Source organism: Sorex fumeus, unplaced genomic scaffold (genome assembly GCF_029834395.1).
Source record: "Sorex fumeus unplaced genomic scaffold, SorFum_2.1 ptg000026l, whole genome shotgun sequence".
Taxonomy (NCBI): domain Eukaryota; kingdom Metazoa; phylum Chordata; class Mammalia; order Eulipotyphla; family Soricidae; genus Sorex; species Sorex fumeus.
Genome location: NW_026606083.1, coordinates 18,045,016 through 18,064,013, shown reverse-complemented (window position 1 = coordinate 18,064,013; position 18,998 = coordinate 18,045,016). Strand labels below are relative to the sequence as shown.

Here is an 18,998-nt window from a genome sequence, read left to right as displayed (position 1 = left end):
AATTTTTTACAGGTATTTTTTTTCTTTCGGTTTGGTCATAAGAATGTACTATTCATGTAATCTAAAACAGTCACATAAATAACATATGTAGTAGACTAATTTTTGTAAATTTTGGTCATTAAGGTGACAGGTTATGACTTGAGGCTCTTCCTTCTTAGGGGAAGCTTTGAATAGGTTATCCCAAATAGACACATGTGGAAACTTTTATACCCTGTGTGAAAGTACAGAAGAATGCCCGGTATTGGCAGAGATCTTCAAGGCTCAGAACCACAATCTAGTTTCTTCATCGTCAGAAGTACTGGCAGATGCTGAAAAGATAGAATAGGAGTTAGGACTCTTGCGTGTATATAGTTAATCCTTGTTCAATCTCCTGAGCACTGCAAGAAATGAACCCTGAGCACAGAACTGGGAGTAATCCCTGAGCCCAGTTGGGTATGACTCCCAAACAAACAAACAGCAACAGCAAAATAAATACTGGCATAAATAGTTGTGCCAATGATTTGACTAACTGAAAATATTATGGGACCAGAGTGACAGAACAGTGGGTAGGGCACTTGCTTTGCATGCGACCAACCCAGATTCTATCCCTGGCATCCTGAGCCCCACCAGGAGTGATCCCTGAGCATAGATCTAGGAGTAAGTCTTGAGCATCACTGGGTGTGGTCCCAAAACAATCAAAACATATTATTTTCAAATGTACATGGTCCTCTTACTAAACTTGTTAGTCTTATTCATCTGTCTCCTAAATATTTCATGTAAGAGTGAGGGTGATGCTATGCTCCATCCTCTAATGTCCTAGAAGATAAGCACAGACCTGATATATGTAGTTACAAGTCTTGAGTCTAGCTATACAGAATCTCAAAAGGCATGAGACAATGAGCGATTTCAGATCCAAGAGAGATTAATCTGAGCTAAACATAGAAGAAATAATATAATCAGAAAAAAACACAGTTTTGCTACCATTGTAGCAATAATTTAGTTTTAAAAAAATAAGAGACTAGAGAGATAGTACAGTGGGTACGTTGCCTTCCTTGGACTTGGCTGACTTGGATTCAATGTCTGGTACCCCATATAGTTCCTCAAGCCCCTCCATAAGTGATCCCTGAGCACAGAGCTAAGAGTAAGCCCTGGTTACAGCAGGGTGTAGTCTCTCCCTCAGAGGATCAGTGGGTCAGAGATGTAGATCAGTGGAAGAGTACATGCTTCCATGTATGAGACCTTAGGTTTGATGCCCACCCAAACAAAGCAAAACAAAAACCACCAGTGGTTGCTAAAATGAATAGTTGGAAGTTTGATAACTAAGATTTTTATACAGTCTAAAACTCCCTACACAGAGGTTATTAATTATGAAAAGGAAAATGGCTACTCACAAAGATGATATTTTTAGTTCACTGGTGAATAATGTTATTACCTTAAATGAACTTGGTTCAACACAGCATCACAAGTAATGGGAAACTGATGTAAAACACTAAAAGATCATATTATCATTAATGGAAAGGTCTCACCAACAGTGCATAATATTGAGTTGAATCATTAGAAAATAGACAAACCTGAATTGAGAAATATCCTGCAGAATAACTGACTTGCACAAGCACAAGCACAAGCATCCTGTTGTTCGTCGATTCCCTCGAGCAGGCACCAGTAACGTCTCCTTCATCCTAGCCCTGAGATTTTAAAAGAGCAATTTCAATGCTCTTTCAGGATTAGAAGAATGAGACCCATCATTGTTACTGGTATTTGGCACATTGAATACGACACGGAAGTTTGCCAGACTCTACCGTGCGGGCAGGATGCTTTTGGTAGCCTGCCAGGTTCTCCAAAGGGAAAAAAAAAAGATAAGATATCGCGCGGCCGCGAATGTTGCAGCGCGCTTCTGGGAGCTGGATTTTATAGTCTCTGTGTCTTGGCCGTTGATGGGATCAACCTGGCGCTGGCAGCAGCTGGTGGGTATGACGCCTACCTACTGGAAGATGGGGGTCTGGTTGGAGAAGGCCCAGTCCCAATCCGAGTAGGCTTGCAGTCTTCAGAAATTTCAATGGTAAGAAAACAAAGATTCAGGAATGTTTCCAAACCATGAGAGACCAAAATACAGAAATATTCAATACAATGCATGACCCTGATAGGACAGGACTCTTGAGGAAGAAAAAATAATTGCTCTGAAGGATACTAATTAGTTAAATGATGAAAATTTTTAAACATGGGTTTTATATTAAATAAAAGAATCAGTGTCATATTTTCTGAATTTCATAATTCATAATTGTGGTGATGATCCTACATTCTCACACTAGCCTGGATTGGTCTTAAACAACTCATGAAAAGTTTAGGCCATTTTCTTTTTACAGGGCCACGCCCAGAAGTGTTTGTGGTGGCACAACCACTCCAGTCATACACAGGAGTCAAGGCCACTTTGGGTGGTATAGAGCATCAGTGCTGGGATGAAACTCAGGGCCTGGGATAAATAAGGCATGTAACTACCATTTGAACTAGCTTCCTGGCCTTTAGTTCACTTACTTTTGTTCTGGGTAGGAGTGGAGTTAGCTAAACCCCGTAGCTACTGCCTGCTAGGTGCTTTATTCTTAGCATTGCCCAGTGGACCATGCCACACCAGGATTAAAGCCCTAATTAATGCTGAATGTGGCCCCAATACAAAAGCAAACACGTAAACAGACAAACAAAAACCCCTGTCTCTGCCTAACTCCAGCATTCTAGACCATTTTTATTCTTCCATGGACTTGGACTCTATTGAACAGACCAAAGAAGGACAGATATTGGTCCCACAGACTATCTCTATCCTTTGCCTGTTTTTGTACAATTGGTGAACTTTTCGAAAGACAAAGAAAGAAAGACAGAAAAATATTTGAATATTTAAATTTAAATATTAATGAAATTTAAATGTAAATTTCCCTAAACAAAGGTATTTTTGAACTAGAGGCACTTTGGTTTGCTTATGCTGATGAAGAGAAGAGACCCCTGCCCACCTTACCAACAGGCTGAATCCAGAGAGCAGGAGCTTTCAAGGGGCAGCTGAGTCCGGGCAACACGACAGAACCCTGGAATGCATTCAGGATGTCCTTGAGAGGGTCAGTCTTCCTTTGAAACCATGTAACCTGGGAATGTCCTCCAAATGTGCTCATGTCCTAGAGGTGGTCCAGACCCTGCTCTGAAAAATAACATGCTTGGGGATTTCTGCTTCTGTGTTCTCCAGTTAGCTGTCTGCAACCCCCTTCAGATATTCTAGAAAATGAAGCTCTCAAATTTGTTTGAGGCCCAGTTCTGGAGCTCAAGATCTACTGGTCCACTAGGATAATATAATAATGTTTAACATGTTAGTGATATTTTAAAGAAGGTCTTAATGGCCCCTGCTAAAATAGAACAATCTTCACACTGTTTCCTCTATGGATACCTTTTTGGGTAACATTTTCAATGGTTTTTTTCATAACTAACAATACAAAATATATTATTTCAGGTCTGCTTTGAGACAGGTATTGGGGCTTGGGATGGAAATATCCCAAATACGATGGTGGGAAGATATAATGGTGGTGGGATTGGTGTTTGAATATTAAATGTAATCAAATATTGTAAACTATCTCATAAAATTAAAAAAATTTAAAAACAAACAAACAGTGTTTTCCCAGTTCTGAAGGCATGCTTCTTGGTTTTTTCACTGGCTTTTGGTGGGAATTTCAACAACAAGATAATGACTATTTTCATGTTAAGAAGGCAAGTTGACTAGTTGCAGCAGAAACCATTTGGCTCACACCTAAATTAAAGGTTTCCCGGCCATTTCCAGAAGACATTTGCCAACCTCTAGTTTAGAGAGTGAATTCTGTCACCATGTTTATGAAATGCTCTACTTGTGAAACATTTCAACTGTAGTTAATTTTTCTGGTGTCAGAAAAGTTTCTTCTCAGTGCAAGCATTTGTTCAGCAGGTTAAAGAATAATTGCACTTCTCCATGAATGTGCGATACAGAATGAAAGAGAACACTGAGACAGAAAAAGAACTGTCAAGAAAACTTCCACAGTTCTTTCTCTTTCTATCTCTCAATTGTGGGCGTAATACTACTCAAATATGCTTTTATTTCAAGGAACTAGAAGTCCTTATTATTTTGAAAGTATTAATAAATTAGTTATTTGAACATTTTCAGCTCCTAAATTGCTAGCTTCAAAGCTACTCCACACATAAATCTATTGACTCTAATGGCAATCAACTTTATTGCTCTCAGTGCCAATGGTGCGTAAAGATAATACTATTGATCAACAGACAGTTTTTTATAGATGAACAAGTGACTCTAGTTTCACCAGAGAAGAATTATATAAGGTCTACAAACATGGTTCTTCCAGTAGAAAACAAACAAGCAAACAAACAGACAAAATTTTGCAGTGATTTGGTGTGGAGGAACTCAAAACACAGAGAACAAAACCAGAACTACATATGGGAGGAGAATATTCAGTCTCTGTGCCAACAGGAAGGACTTATTTTCATACATTCCATTTTAGGCTTAGGGAGAGTTGAGAGATCTCTTTCTTGGGCAGAGGATAAATACAGAGACATCCTTCCCAGCTCCCTCTGGCATTTATATCCCAGTCAGAGTGGGTGTGGATGTAAGGAAAAAAGTTCTGCAATGGAACGGGGTCTTACCTAGGATGAGGTCTATCTTGTAACTCAAACTTCTAGGATAGGTCCCAACCACCAAGGTCTGAAAGATAGTACAACATGTAAGGCATTTCCCTTGCACACAGCCGACCTAAATTCAATTCCTGGCATCACAAACAGTCCCCTGAACACTGCCAGGAGTGATCCCTAGCACAAAGCAGGAATAAGCCCTGAGCACTGCTAGGTATGGCCCAAAAAATGGGAGGAAAAGTGATCAGACTCTCAATTTCTTTCTCAGGTACAGAGATATGAAAGAAAAGGAAAAAGGGAGGGAGATAATTTCCTACCAAACACCCAAAATGACACTAAATGAAAAGATATCTGGTTGATGAAACTTGTAAAATTTTATCTCCTGTAAACACTGTTCTTCCTTCAATTTAAAGGTTTGTATAGAATCTCCTTAATTTATAACTATTGAAATTCCATCAGAAACACACATGTAATTCTTTTAGAATGTTCAAAATGAACTTCCTGTAAAAAACGTTCTTTGCCCCCTGGTGGTGAAATTTTTGTTACTTGTGTTTTATAGAGGTTTTTTGTTTTTGTTCTTAAAGTTAAAAATGCTAATTATGGAGCCTTGGCACTAAAAACCTTTCCCAGTTGAGCAAAATTAATTATATATTGGAAGTGTAAAAGTGAAAATGGGCCATGGGAATGGTGGAAGAATTGAAAATTCCCATATCTTGCTATCTGAAATGAAGATTTTTTAAATTTCTGTTTCCATCTTGATTACATTGCAAATTTAGTATTGTTTTTTAAATTATCCTCTTTTTGGTACATTTAATGATAGGTATTTATAAAGCATGGAATTTCTCTGCATAAATTACTGATAGAGTGGTTGGCTGTTGACTGAGGTGAACAGCAACTTTGTACTATTTTCCTTTGTGTTTCAATTTGGCATTACAAACAATATTAGGGCTCAAAGGCAGAATGCCAAACCCAGGCTGTTCAGCCTGGAAGAATAGATGATGAAGAGGTCTGTTAAAATTTTCTCTTGCAGACTAATTGAAGCTTTTGTATACGAGGAAAATACAACCATTGCTGTGTCCAAGCTGAATTGAGGCATCTGTAGAAGGAAATATCATCCTTGGTTGGTTAAAGAAAGCAGGAGGAAAACTTACTTTTCAACTTAAAAAAAAGTGATTCAAGGAGTTTCTAGAAAGCATTGAAAAATGAATGATAATCATGGAATTGTGCAAGACACTAGAGAAAATAATTTGGGTCTTGTTTGTGTGACATTAAAGTTTGTGTAAAGTAGAAAACATCTTATTTTAAAATAGAGAGCTTCAGGATAGAATGGTGACCAATGAAGGAATCTTTAGTGATTAAATTGGTGAGTGTAAAAATTTCTCCTTTCTTTTGTTCAGCTGGGCACTGCTCTTCATTAGATTTCAGCTGTTTATCCTGAATTGATTTTCTAGGAACCTCAAAAAAAGATGATATGTTTTTTATGAAGTTTGAACAATATTACACTAGTAAGATGTGGTAATAGAATAGCTAATGGAATCTTTGTCTTGCATTAGGCTGACCTGAGTTTGCTGCCTGGTCAAACTAATTTTTTTAATTGAATCACCATGAGACACAGTTACAAACTTTCATGATTAAGTTTCAGTCATACAAATATCGAATGTAACTAAAGTAGAGATAGGGTTTTGTGCAAATTGTCTGCCACAAAGGCAGGGGAAGGGGTGGAACTGGGGGGGATACTGGGGATTTTGGTGGTAAAAAATGTGCACTGGTAAAGGGATGGGTGTTTGGTGATTGCATGATTGAAGCTCAAACATGAAAGCTTTGTAACTGTCTCTCACGGCGAATCAATAAAAGGGGGAGGGGGGAGAAAACAAGTTTCCGTCATACAGTGATCATGCACCCATCCCACCACCAGTGCCCATTTTCTACCACCAATACTCCAGTATCCCTCCCACCACTCCCATCAAACTGAAGTTTTTAACAAAATATTTAACTTCTTCCTAGCAGCTTGAGAGCTTTTCTACATATTTGAGTATGATTTTATTTTGCATTTTGTATTTCATCTCTCTTCTTTGGGATTTGCTTAACATATTGCATCACTGGAATTCTTTATCTTTCTTTACTTTTTTGCTTTTATACAGATTTATTAAGCTATAATTACTAAGTCACAAAATACACCCATAAAGAAATCAATGTCTTTTGTATATCTGCAGGGTAATGCAAACATGACCACAAACTAATTTTAGAACATTTATAACCCCCCAAAATAACTCCTTGCCCATTTATATCCAGTCCCAAATTTTCCTCCAGTTCAAACTCATCCCTAATTGATATTTTGTCTTGATAAGTTTGCGTCTTCTGGATATTTCATGTAAAAGGAATCAAATACTATGCAGTCTTTTGTGACTGTTTTCTTTCAGTTGACATGCCTTTTCTTAAGATCCATCTATATTATAGAATGTAAGTACATAATTCTATTTTATTATGAATAATAATATTTCATTGAAGAATGTACCACATCTAGTTCATTCACTTGTTGGTTTATGTTCATGTGTGTTGTTATTACTGGTTATTAAAAATAACCAGTTTTTTACTGGTTATTAAAAATAGAGATTCTGTGAGCATTTCTTTGACCAATATTTTTCATTTTCTAGGTGTGGTATTATGGCTATATAACTCTAGCTATAACTGTAATTTTTTGAGGCACTTTCAAATTGTTTTTTCAAAAGCTGTATTACTTTGCATTTTCCTCAGCAATATAAGGGCTCCTATTTCTCCATACCTTCACTAACACTACTTTCTGTCTTCTTGACTATAGCCATCCTAAGAGTGCGAGGTGATATCATTTTTTGCTAGATGCTTGATTTACATTTTCTTTTTGTTTTTCTTTTTCATTGTTTGTTTTGTGTTTTGGGTCCACAACTGCTGATGCTCAGGGTTTATTCCTGGCCCTGGACTCAGGGATCAATCCTGGTGGGACTTGGAATACCTTATTGGGTACTGGAACTTGAACCTGGCTCAGCTATGTGCAGGCAAGCACCTTGCCTGCTATACTATTTGTCCATCGCTTTGATTTGCATTTCTTTTTTTCCTTCTTTTTTTTTTAGATTTTGGGTCACACCTGGCAGTGCTCAGAGCTTACTCCTGGCTCTGTGCTCAGGAATTATTTCTGGTGGTGCTCAGGGACTGACCATTTGAGATGCCGGGAATCTAATCAAGGTTGGCTGCATGCAAGGCAAGAATCCTACCCACTGTGTCTCTTTACCTCTTTATCTCTTTGACCTCAATCTGCATTTTCTTAAACACTAATGATATTGATGAGCATATTTTCATGAATGACATGACTCTTTTTATATGTTCTTTAGTTAAATGTTTATTCAAATTTAATAGCGCAGCGGTTGGGCGTTTGCCTTGCACGCACTAGCCATGCTGACCCGGTTCAATTCATCCGCCCCTCTTGGAGAACCCAGAAAGCTACTGATAGTATCTCGCCCGCACTGACATATTCAATATGCCAAACACAGTAACAATAAGTCTCACAATGGAGACATTACTGGGCCGGCACAAGCAAATCGACAAACAACGGGAGTACAGTGTTATACAGTATAGTACTATACAGTGGTATTGCCCATTATTGAGAAATGTTAAGCTGTAAGAATTCTTCACAGGGCTAGAGAGATACTACAACAAATAGAGCATTTGCTTTACATAAAGACAACTCTGATTCAGTCCCAAACATCTCTTATAGGTCCCCCAAGCAGTGCCAGGAGTACTTCCTGAATGCAGAGTCAGAAGAAACCCTGAGTATCACTGGGTGTATGGTCCCAAAACAAACAAAAAAAACCCAATAAATCAAATTCTTTACATATTCTGTATATAAGTCCCTTATTGAGTGCATAATTCACAAATCTTTTCTTCCACTCTATTGTTGCTTCATTTTTGTTTGGTTTGTTTGTTTTTGGGTCACAGTTCATGATGCTTGGGGCTATTAGGGGGTTAATTTCAAAGAATTCAGCGTATGTAATTTTTTCTCATATGACTTTGAAGTAATTTTGTTTGTTTTGGGGCCATACCCAGCCATGCCCAGGGGTTTCTCCTTTTTCAGGGATCACTCCTGGTGGTGCTCAGGGGACCACATGGGATGCCAGGGATAGAACCCAGGTCAGCTGATTTCAAGGCAAAACACTCTACCCCTCTGGTGTCATATTTAAGGAACCACTGGTTAATTCAAGGTCATTATGACTTACTCCTAATTCTTACTCATCGGTCAGTCAGGGTCCTCCCGTTGTTCATCGATTTGCTCGAGCGGGCCCAGTAACGTCTCCATCTTGAGACTTGTTACCGTGTTTGGCATATCCAATACATCACGGGGAGCTTGCCAGGCTCTGCCGTGCGGGCGAGATACTCTCGGTAGCTTGCCGGGCTCTCAGAGAGGGGCGGAGGAATCGAACTCGGGTCAGCCATGTTGGCTGTATGCAAGGCAAACGCCCTACCCACTGTGCTATCATGGTTTTATTTTTGTGCAACACCTGGCAGTGATCTGGGGTTACTCCCAGAGTACTTGAGGGACCATGTATTACAGGGATTAAACTCTGACCCTTTGAGCTATCTTTGACCCAACCTTTCCCGTAAGTTTTAGCTCTTACACTTAGTTCTATGACCTATTTTGAGTTGGCTTTTTAATTTTTAGTTTTATTTCTTCCACTAGTTTTGCAAAATTCCAAGCCATTTATCCACAAATACTGTTTATGCCTTTTTTTCTCTTTTATTCTAGGACTCGGACTGGAGCGATAGCACAGTGGGTAGGGCGTTTGCCTCGCACGCAGCCAACATGGCCGACCCGAGTTCGATTCCTCCACCCCTCTTGGAGAGCCTGGCAAGCTACCGAGAGTATTCGATATGCCAGACACAGTAACAACAAAGTCTCCAATGGAGACGTTACTGGGCCCGCTCCAGCAAATCGATGATCAACGGGAGGGCCTTTACTTTACTTTACTTACTTACTTATTCTAGGACTCCAGTGACACATATGCTGATTTATTCCTTGGGTCCCATATATATTTTAAATTATTTTAGCTCTCCATATTTTTTCCATGAGCTTCAGTTTATGTATTTTTCTTGACCTGCTCTCAAATTCATGAACCCTCTGTTCTACTGTATCTAATCTGTAGTTAGACCAGCCCATTTTCTGAACTTTTGACTATAGATGCTCTATTTTTCACTTTGAGATGCTCCATCAGATTTGAGATTCCATCCTGTAAAAATTCTGCAACTTTTAAACAATTTTGTCCACTTTTACTTCTACTTTCTAATCTATCAGTATATTTTATAAGTTATTTTATAGCCTATCTAATCTCCAATTTTTGTCCCACATGTATCTTGTAATCTTGATTATTTGTCAAATTTTTTTGCTCTTCTCACATCTTCTATATGTTTTAAATTATAAGCCAAATTTATATATAAAAAGACTGTAAGAGCCAGAGAGCTAATTCAATGAGCTTTTTTGTATGTAGGAGGACTGAGTTAGACCTCTGGCACCACATGGTTCCCTGAGAAGTGAGGCAGGAATGACTCATCAACAGCAAGCCAGGAGTAAGCCTTGAGCACCAATGGACATGCCCCCCCCCCACACCACCAAAGACTGCTGTGTGTTGAAGGTAGACTCCTCCTATGAGAAAGAATTCATTTTCTATAATTGGGAATAATGCTGGGAGGTTTTGGTTTATCAGGCCAGACCCTTCAGCCTTTTGCACTACTCCTGAGTTCAGCAAGTATTGTGTGGAAAAATGATGATATTTGGGCTCCTTTACATTTCCAATCCATTACACAACTTAAATGCCTGTTCTGTATTTCATTGACTTCTCTTTTAACATGTAAAATCCCTCTGCCAGGGCCAAGCTTGATCAGTTCATGCCCAGATTTAGTAAATGTCACCAGAAAAGAAAACAGCTGGTGATTGTCAGCTTACTTAAGTCCATGCCTTGAGTAAAAGACAGTTGATTCAATTGCACTGTCCTTTGGGCAACAGTAATTAAACATGTGAAGATGCCAAACTGGAAGTCTAGATGTGAGTATCAATGAGGCCTTTGCAGAAACCGGGACCCAAAAAAGCAATAACATGATTTCATAGTAGACAAGTGTCACTGCAATTGAGGAGAAAGATCCAAAGCAATGCCTTCTGACTGTGAGAAGCAATTCCAATATTGTATGACTAGACTCCTGTTCAGCTAGGCCTTGGAAAGAAAATGGAATCTCTTCAGAAGGAGAATGCTCAGAGAAAAGTAATACACTGTCTACTAAAAGATTCAGAAAAGAATGCTAAATCTATGGGATATGGCACCAGTTTCACATGCCATGTTCAATAAATTCAACCGTCAACTTAATGTTGAATATTATGTGAGATACATAAGATTATTATGTTCATCTTATTTTGACATTTTACTTACTGAATAGACTGTAAACTAGCAATTTGGTAGATAATGCTTTCATTTCAAGAAAGCATGTATCAGAAAGCAAATTAAAACTTCATCATTGGGGAAACGGTGGTGATGGGATATCATAGGGTTCCACCCAACTACACTATCATGGGCTATGCACCTATGCACTGTGCTAGGCCCAAAGGATACACAGGAAAGAGGAAAAGTCTTGCTATGAACTAAATGTTGGAGTCTCCCCTTCAACTCAAATGTTCAATCTCTAATCCTAAATTGAATAGTATTAGGAGGTTGGTAAAAGACCCCAAAGTGGGTTCAGCCCTTTTAAGAGAAAACATGATCTCTCTTTCTCTGTGTCTTTCTCTACCCCTTTGTCCCCCCTTCCCTCCCTACCACCATTTCCCTACCCCTATCTGGTGAGAGAAAATATATCAGTCTTCCATAACCTGGAAGAAAGCTCTCTTCAGAATTTGTCCATGCTGGCTACTAAATCTTAGAATTTCTGTCCCCAGAACTGGGAGAAATAACTATCTGTTGTTCAATTCACCCAGACTGAAGTATTTCATTAGAGGGTCCCTAGCAGACAAAGAGACCCCTATTTCCTGTAAATGGAAACCTTATGATGAATTAAAATGTGGTCACATATTATTTCAAACCCATGATAGACTTGCATTTATCATGATTAGTTAAAGAGATGGTTATAACCATATGGTTATAATGACAGGTCATCAGTAAGGTTTACATCTCAGACACTGTTTTCTCTAACCTTTATCAAATATCATATACTCCTACCCTGAGAATGAAAGTAGCTTTATCATAATCCTCTTGAGCTTAACTAAGCTGGTTGAATTCAAGATGGGAAAGTATAACATCAAAATTTCAAAACTAGATGGGGCTGGAGTAATATGGTGGAAAAGGCATTTTTGGCTTTTTTTTTTGTGGCCTACCTGGATTCAATCCCTGTCGTCTCATATGGTCCCTCAAGCATGAATGCAGAGGCAGGAGTAACCCCTGAGCATTGCCAGGTTTGGCACAAAACCAAAACAAAGACGGGGGAAAAATTCAAAACTAGACAGGCATCCTGACTTATATAAGCACATTTTAGAGATGTGAAAAGTGAAAAGACTAATAGGAAAATAAGGAGCACACGAGAGAAAGCAACTGTGCTGATGGAAGAAATTAAAGAGACTAAAAAAGGACTGGGGATGAGGACTGTTGGTAGAGCACATGCTGGGCATTCGTGAGGCCCTGCTCTGGCCTATACCAACCCCTGCCATTGCCACCCCAAGAGACATTGAGCTGAAGTAATGGAAGGGCTAGGGGGAGAGATTTTGGTGGGCAAGAGGAAGGGTTTTGTTTTTGTTTTTGGTTTTGGTTTTTAGCCTAGAAGAGAACCTAAGTGAAGAGCTAGATTCAAACTAAAACCAGCCATTGGCTCATGGGTTATGGAGATTGCAAAGAATGCTGCTTTTCTGCCTTCTCCAGATGGAATCCCAGTGACCATGGGCTTCTACAAGCATGATTCCAGTATGCGGGTACCAGGACTATTCTTTCTTTTGTGGCTTATGCGGCCACGTGGCATTTCCTGATATGCAAATTGATCAATGAAAAGTAAATGATCTAGCATTTGTCCCTGAAAGACAGGCTTGAATGGTGGTGGGAAAATCTGAGCAAAATATAATGCCCAACCAAAACGCATCTGGACTGTGCATTTAACTATGGTGCTATGCTGCCTTGGGAGGGAAAAGGTGTTTGTCCCTCCTCCTGCCTTGGGAGGGAAAAGGTGTTTGTCCCTCCTCCTGTTCCCCCTTGCGGCGGCAGCATGGTTGCCTCCATCTTTTAGAGCCTAATGAAAAGTCAGGTATGAGATTGCATTGACGAGGCACATGGGGCCTCGTGGGATGGGGGGTGGAATCAGCCCTGATCCCTGCCATGACAATGCCCCGGGTTGCCACCCACAAACGCCTCCTCTGGCTCCTGAATGACCATGATCCCAGAGGCACACAAACCAATCTCAGAACCCAGGGGCTTTTGGCAGTAATACCTCTAGGCTTATTACTAAAATATAAGAAATCCAAATTCGCGTGGCCGCTATTGCGGCCACACGACATCATATGCTCTTAATAATCAGCAATAGAAAACAAATTATCAGCGCATATGCTGCCTGAGCCCATGTGCTGCTTGCACCCACATGGAGGAGCACATGTGGTGCCCGAGCGCATGTTTCACCTGCATCTTTCCTCTTGAGATGTGTATCTTCATGCTTTCGAGTCTAATGCTAGAATGTGTGTAGGGGCTCTCTCCACCCTTGGAGAAGCCTGTGTTCTCTCTTGAGTACATTACTCTCTCCCTCTCTCCCTCTCCACAACTTAAAAATCCTTCAAATAAAATCTCTTTATTTCAAAAAATAGAAAACAAATTATCTAATGATGTCTTTTTGGCAGGTCTGAATATTGGGGAAAATTCCAAATAAATAATGTTGGGTCTTTTGTTGTAATATTGAATGTGATCAACGTAGAGAGAGAGAGAGAGTAAAGTGGAAATCTGCCACACAGGCGGGGGGGGGGGAGGGGGAGGGCATACTGGGATTCTTGGTAGTGGAAAATGTGCACTGGTGAAGAGATGGGTGTTTGATCATTGTATGACTGACCGAGACTTAAACTGAAAGTCTCTGTGACTGTTCTCACAGTGATTCAATAAATAAAACTTAAAAAAAAATATTGTGATACAACACCCATCCTATTGGATATTAACCCTAAGTGTTTTAGGCTTCATCAGTGAATTGCCCCTCTTTCTCCCCCCAGAGAAGTTGACCGTGCTCTTGCTAGCATCCCTAATTTAGTTAAAATTTATCTTTAACCTTTCCTTTGTGTTTTCGCTCTCATTGTCACAGCTCCCCAAGTCAGCTTTGATTACTTATAAGCCAAACATTCTGGTAATTCTGGACTTTGTATTTGTAGTGCTTTGTATTTGAAGTGCTGTGTATTTGTACTTGCTTTTCTATTTCCCCAATACCCTTTTTATATTTTACTATAGAGCAATGTTCTTTGGTTAAATGCAGAAAGGCCATTAATGCTATGCTCCTAATATTTAGGAGTTGATTGACTGAAATATAGCTACTCCTGGGTAATGGTCATAATTACTTGACTCAGCAGTCACTGTAGTTCCTAACACCCCAAAAGGGAGGTCCTGCCGAGGAACTAGGATGAACCCGGGGCAAGTGGTGAAGTTACCCAGCATCGAAATGGGACAGTCTAGAAAACATAAATGCATGGTCTTGATGCAAGTTATTATGACTTAAGAGACAGGACTCCCATTGAGAAGGATAAGCTAAGCTGGCCCGAGGACTTAGTCTGCAATTTACAGTTAAAGCCTTGCCTGCTCTCAGAACCCAGAGAACTAAGTTTGGGATCCTTATCTCTTACTCTGTTTATCCAAACAACTGCAAGTATTGGTCACTGTCACTGTCATCCCATTAATCATCGAATACTGAGTGCGCTCCAGTAGCATCTCCATTTGTCCCAGCCTTGAGATTTTAGCATCATAAACTTTATGCTCTCTCTTCACTGATGCGGCACACCAGCTGGATGTCCTTGGGCATAATGATGACGCGCTTGGCAGAGAATGTGCAGAGGTTGGTGTCCTCAAAGAGCCCCACCAGGTAGGCCTCACATGCCTCCTGCAGCGCTATCACTGCCAAGCTCTGGGAGCTCAGGTCAGTCTTAAAGTCCTATGCAACCCTGAGCGGCAGCTGGCGGATCTCGGATCTTGCATAGCGACACGGTCTCCAGCCAGTAGTGGTGCAGCTTCTTCATGCCACCTGTGACTGGAGTGCTCTTGCAAGCCGCCTTGGTGGCCAGCTGCTTGCAGGGTGCCTTCCCGCCCGTTGACTTGCATGCCATCTGCTTAGTACTTTTGCCAATTATTGGGAAAAAGGTGAATTGTTTGATTGTTTGATGAATTGTTTGACTTAATTGATATATACGACTAGAAGGAGAGAGAAAAGCAATATAGATATCCCTGGAGGACAGAGCGGCTCATTGAGTTTATCTCCCCCAGAGAATTGCCTCTGCTGGAATGTTTTGCCTCTGTAAATCACACGGACATGTCGTTCTATAACTCTGACCCCTTCAGATACTCTATAAGTATGCCAGCAGCTCTGCACTAAATGGTCCATTTTCAACATCAGTCTGTGATCCCCGTCTCTGTCTCTCTCCTGGGGAGGCCTGGGGAGGATGGGAGGAGGATCTCGGCCACCAAAAGCATGCGTGGCGCAGCACCTACACATCTTGTGAACTCACAAGTCCCTTCACGAGTATAATTTTAAATTTTATTGATTGAAATTCTGTGTCTTACAATACTGGTAATATTGTTTCACATAAAAAAAAAAGAATGTTGCTTTTCGATACCATTCCTGGGAATATATCCCAGAAAGGCAAAAAAGTACAGTCGAAATGACATTTGCACTTCTATATTCATTGCTGCACTGTTCACAATAGCCAAAATTTGGGAAAAAACCGAGTGTCCGAGAACAGGTGACTGGTTAAAAAAACTTTGGTACATCTACACAATGGAATACTATGCAGCTGTAAGAAAAGATGAAGTCATGAAATTTATATACAAGTGGTCTACATGGAAAGTATCATGCTAAGTGAAATAAGCCAGAAACAGAGGGACAGACATAGTAAGACTGCACTCATCTAGGGAATAATATAGTAACAGAGTGGGAGTCAAACACCCAAGAATAGTTGAGATAAGTACCAGGAGGTCTGCTTCACAGCTTGGAAGTTGGCAGCACATGCTGGGAGGGGAAAGACAGCTCAGATAGAGAAGAGAACACCAAGTAAAGGATGTTTGGAGGACTCACTCGGGATGAGAGATGTGTGCTGAAAGTAAACTATAGACCAAACATGATGGCCACTAAATACCTCTATTGCAAACTACAACACCCTAAAGGAAAGAGTTAGCAAAAGGGAATGCCCTGCCACAGAGGCGGGGTGGGGTATAGGGGATGGGGAGTGGGGGGGTGGGAGGGCTACTGGGATCACTGGTGGTGGAGAACGGGCACTGGTGGAGGGATGGGTACTTGATCATTGTATAACTGAAACCCAAGCATGAAAGTTTGTAAGTCTACAACTGCACCTCATGGTGTTTCACTAATTAAAATAATAATAATAATAATAATAATAATAATAAAAGTAGGGCCTGAGAAATAACTCAACAAGCCCAGTGCACATTCTGCATGTAGGAGGCCCAGGTTCTACCCCTGGCACCATATTTGGAGCACTGCCACAAGAAGCCAGAGCATCAAGCTGAGAGTACCCATGAGCACTGCCAGAGTAGCCATGAGCACTGCCAGATGTGGCCCCCAAACCAAATCAATAATAATAAAATACCAAAAGTCTTAGATTAAGCATCTCCAATAAAATCTATGAAAAATAAAAAAAATGCTGCTTTTCCTTTTCTATCCTTCCCCAGACATTTAGGTAAAAAGCTTAACTAGAAGTCCTTCCTTCCTTCCTTCCTTCCTTCCTTCCTTCCTTCCTTCCTTCCTTCCTTCCTTCCTTCCTTCCTCCCTCCCTCCCTTCCCTCCTTTTCTTCTTTCTCTCTTTTTTAAATTTACAAAACAAATACATCAGAGCACACGGCACAAGACAAGGGAGATGAAATTTATCCGCTACCTAGGTGCCAACCAGTCTGGATCAGGCCCAGTCTAAGATACACTTGGTGGTTCTGATACGACCAAGCAGCTTCATCTGTTCGCTAGGATTAGACAGTCATCTTCCTACCTGCAAGCCTGTTCGCTAACCATTGTCCACCTCTTGGCTGAACAGTGCAGCGACCTTTGCAATTACAAAGCGTATTTAGAAACAGACCTCATTTGGTAAAGAAAACCCAACTGGAAGTGAGCTGAAGTGATTACATTCCGTCTCTCCGAAGACCATCACTTATTCTGTCAGACTGCCTGCTTTATGGTGTGCCCGTGAGGCTCCATTCATCATTTGAAATGTACGCCCTGTCTTTGTTCCAGTTCCCTTTCTGCCCCCCCCCCCTCGAGTCTGGACCACTCCATTTGCCCTTTTCAGAAAGGCCCTGGCCTTGCTCTCTCCCAGGTCTTGGCTGGTGCGATAATGAAGTGCATGTAAGAGAGACCATCATAAATCAGCCTTCAAATATGCCTTTCATTTTCAGTATCTGGAGGGGACTGTTTGGAGGGGGGGTGGGGGGGGAATATGTTCGTGGGAGGGGCCGGGTAGATGCGCCACGTCCTCGACGTCGCGGTCCCCATGAGGTGAATCGTCACCCAGGAGCTCCGTGCATGCCCCCCGCCCGCAGAGTGCTTTTCTCCTCCACCTCCCAGGCCCTGCTCCTGGGCCCGCCCAGCTTCCCTACTTCCGGCCCCGGCCCCGCCCCGCGGTTGCTAGGCGACGTGACGTCACCGGAAGCGAGGCCCGGGATAGGCTGAGGCCAGGGGCGGCCGCTCCCCTTTGCAACCTCAGCGCGGGGCGCTGCCTCTCCAGCTGTTTGTAGGCCCGGGGGCTGAGGGCCCGCCCGCCCGGCCGCCCCTCGCCGCCATCCCCCTCTGCCGCCCCCCGCCACCGCCTTCCGGGGCTGCCCGCCGGGGCCCGACGCTCCGGCTCGTGCTTCTGCCCGACTGGCAGCGTCCGCTCAGCGCGCGCTGCCCGCCACGTCCCAGCTGCCGGCCGCCGGCTCCGCGCGCCGGGTCACCTCCCCGAGCCCGGCGCGATGACGGCTCCCGGCTCGCGACCCGTCGGGCCGCCCCGGCGCCGCCTGCCGCGGCTCGTGCGGCTCGGGACGCCGCTGTCCCCGCCGTCCCCGCTGCTGGCGCTGCTGCTACTGCTGCTGGCGGCCGCCGTGGGGCCGGCGCGTGGCTGGGAGAGCGGAGACCTGGAGTTGTTCGACTTGGTGGAGGAGGTGCAGCTCAACTTCTATCAGTTCCTCGGGGTGCAGCAGGTAAGCGCCGCGCGGGGACGGGCTGCACGGTGCCAGCCGCCGCTCTGAGCGCCGCCCTTCTCGGGGCGTGAGGTAGGGGTGCATCTTGGACACCCCCGCTCCTTGCTCGCCTCTCCCCGAGGGGACAAACCCCCGTCTCGCGCCCCCCTCCCCCCTCCCTCCCAGATGCCACCTTCGCCTTGCACTGTCCCCCCGCAACTCTTGTTTCCGCCGCCTCCTGACCCCGGGCCGCAGGCCGGGCAAGGTGGGAACGCACTGGGGTCGGCGGTTCTGGTGCTCAAGGTTTTCCTTGGTCGCGGCTCTTGGGAATCTCTTCGGCCTTTTGGTTCTGGGTTCGCGGAACCTCAGAGAAAGCTGTTGAGTCGCCCAACTCCTCCAGGGGTCCCGCTCCGGGGGTCGTGACACTCCCAGCAGGAGCCAGGAAACTTCCCTGGCAGCGGAGGCGCTCCGGATGCTGCAGGAAGCGATGCCCAGCCGGAGGCACGGGGTCTTGGGCAGCTTCTTTTCCTTTCGTTTTCTTGGCTTTCGTAGCCGGTTCTTTGACTTGTGTTTCTTCTGCCTTTGGGAGAGGTGAGCGAGGATCAGTGGCCAGTCGGTTTCAGACTTCCTGCCCGCGGAGGAGATGATAGTTCGCAGGTTTCGAAATTCTGGGCTGCAAGACTAAGAATTTCACACGACTGGTGGTGTAGTCTTTCATAAAGGGCTCTGGATCCTTGGGGGGGGGGGGGGGGTAAAAATTAAAGAACACCCAGATTTTTGTGCACTAAGGACACATTTCACGTGTCTAAATACGAAATGGACCTTTCTAAGGCAGCACCAAGTTGAGACTAACACTAAATGATATTTAATTTTTGACCAAGGATGTTCTTTGCCATGACACTATAAATTTAATGAATTGCATTTCCATAAGGGTTATCAAGTATTAAATACTTAGAAAGCAATTATGTAGTAACTATCTATATT

The 18,998-nt window shown here is 42.7% G+C and overlaps 1 protein-coding gene across 1 annotated transcript in view; it reads left to right on the top strand.

The window, feature by feature from the left end:
* The first annotated feature begins 17,567 nt into the window (after window positions 1-17,567).
* Window positions 17,568-18,998, top strand: part of DNAJC1 (DnaJ heat shock protein family (Hsp40) member C1) — a 146,600-nt gene continuing 145,169 nt past the window's right edge. Inside the window, exon 1 of the mRNA XM_056114536.1 lies at window positions 17,568-18,035. Within this exon, the coding sequence (XP_055970511.1) occupies window positions 17,808-18,035 (228 nt within the window). The 5' untranslated portion in view covers window positions 17,568-17,807. The remainder of the gene's footprint in view (window positions 18,036-18,998) is intronic.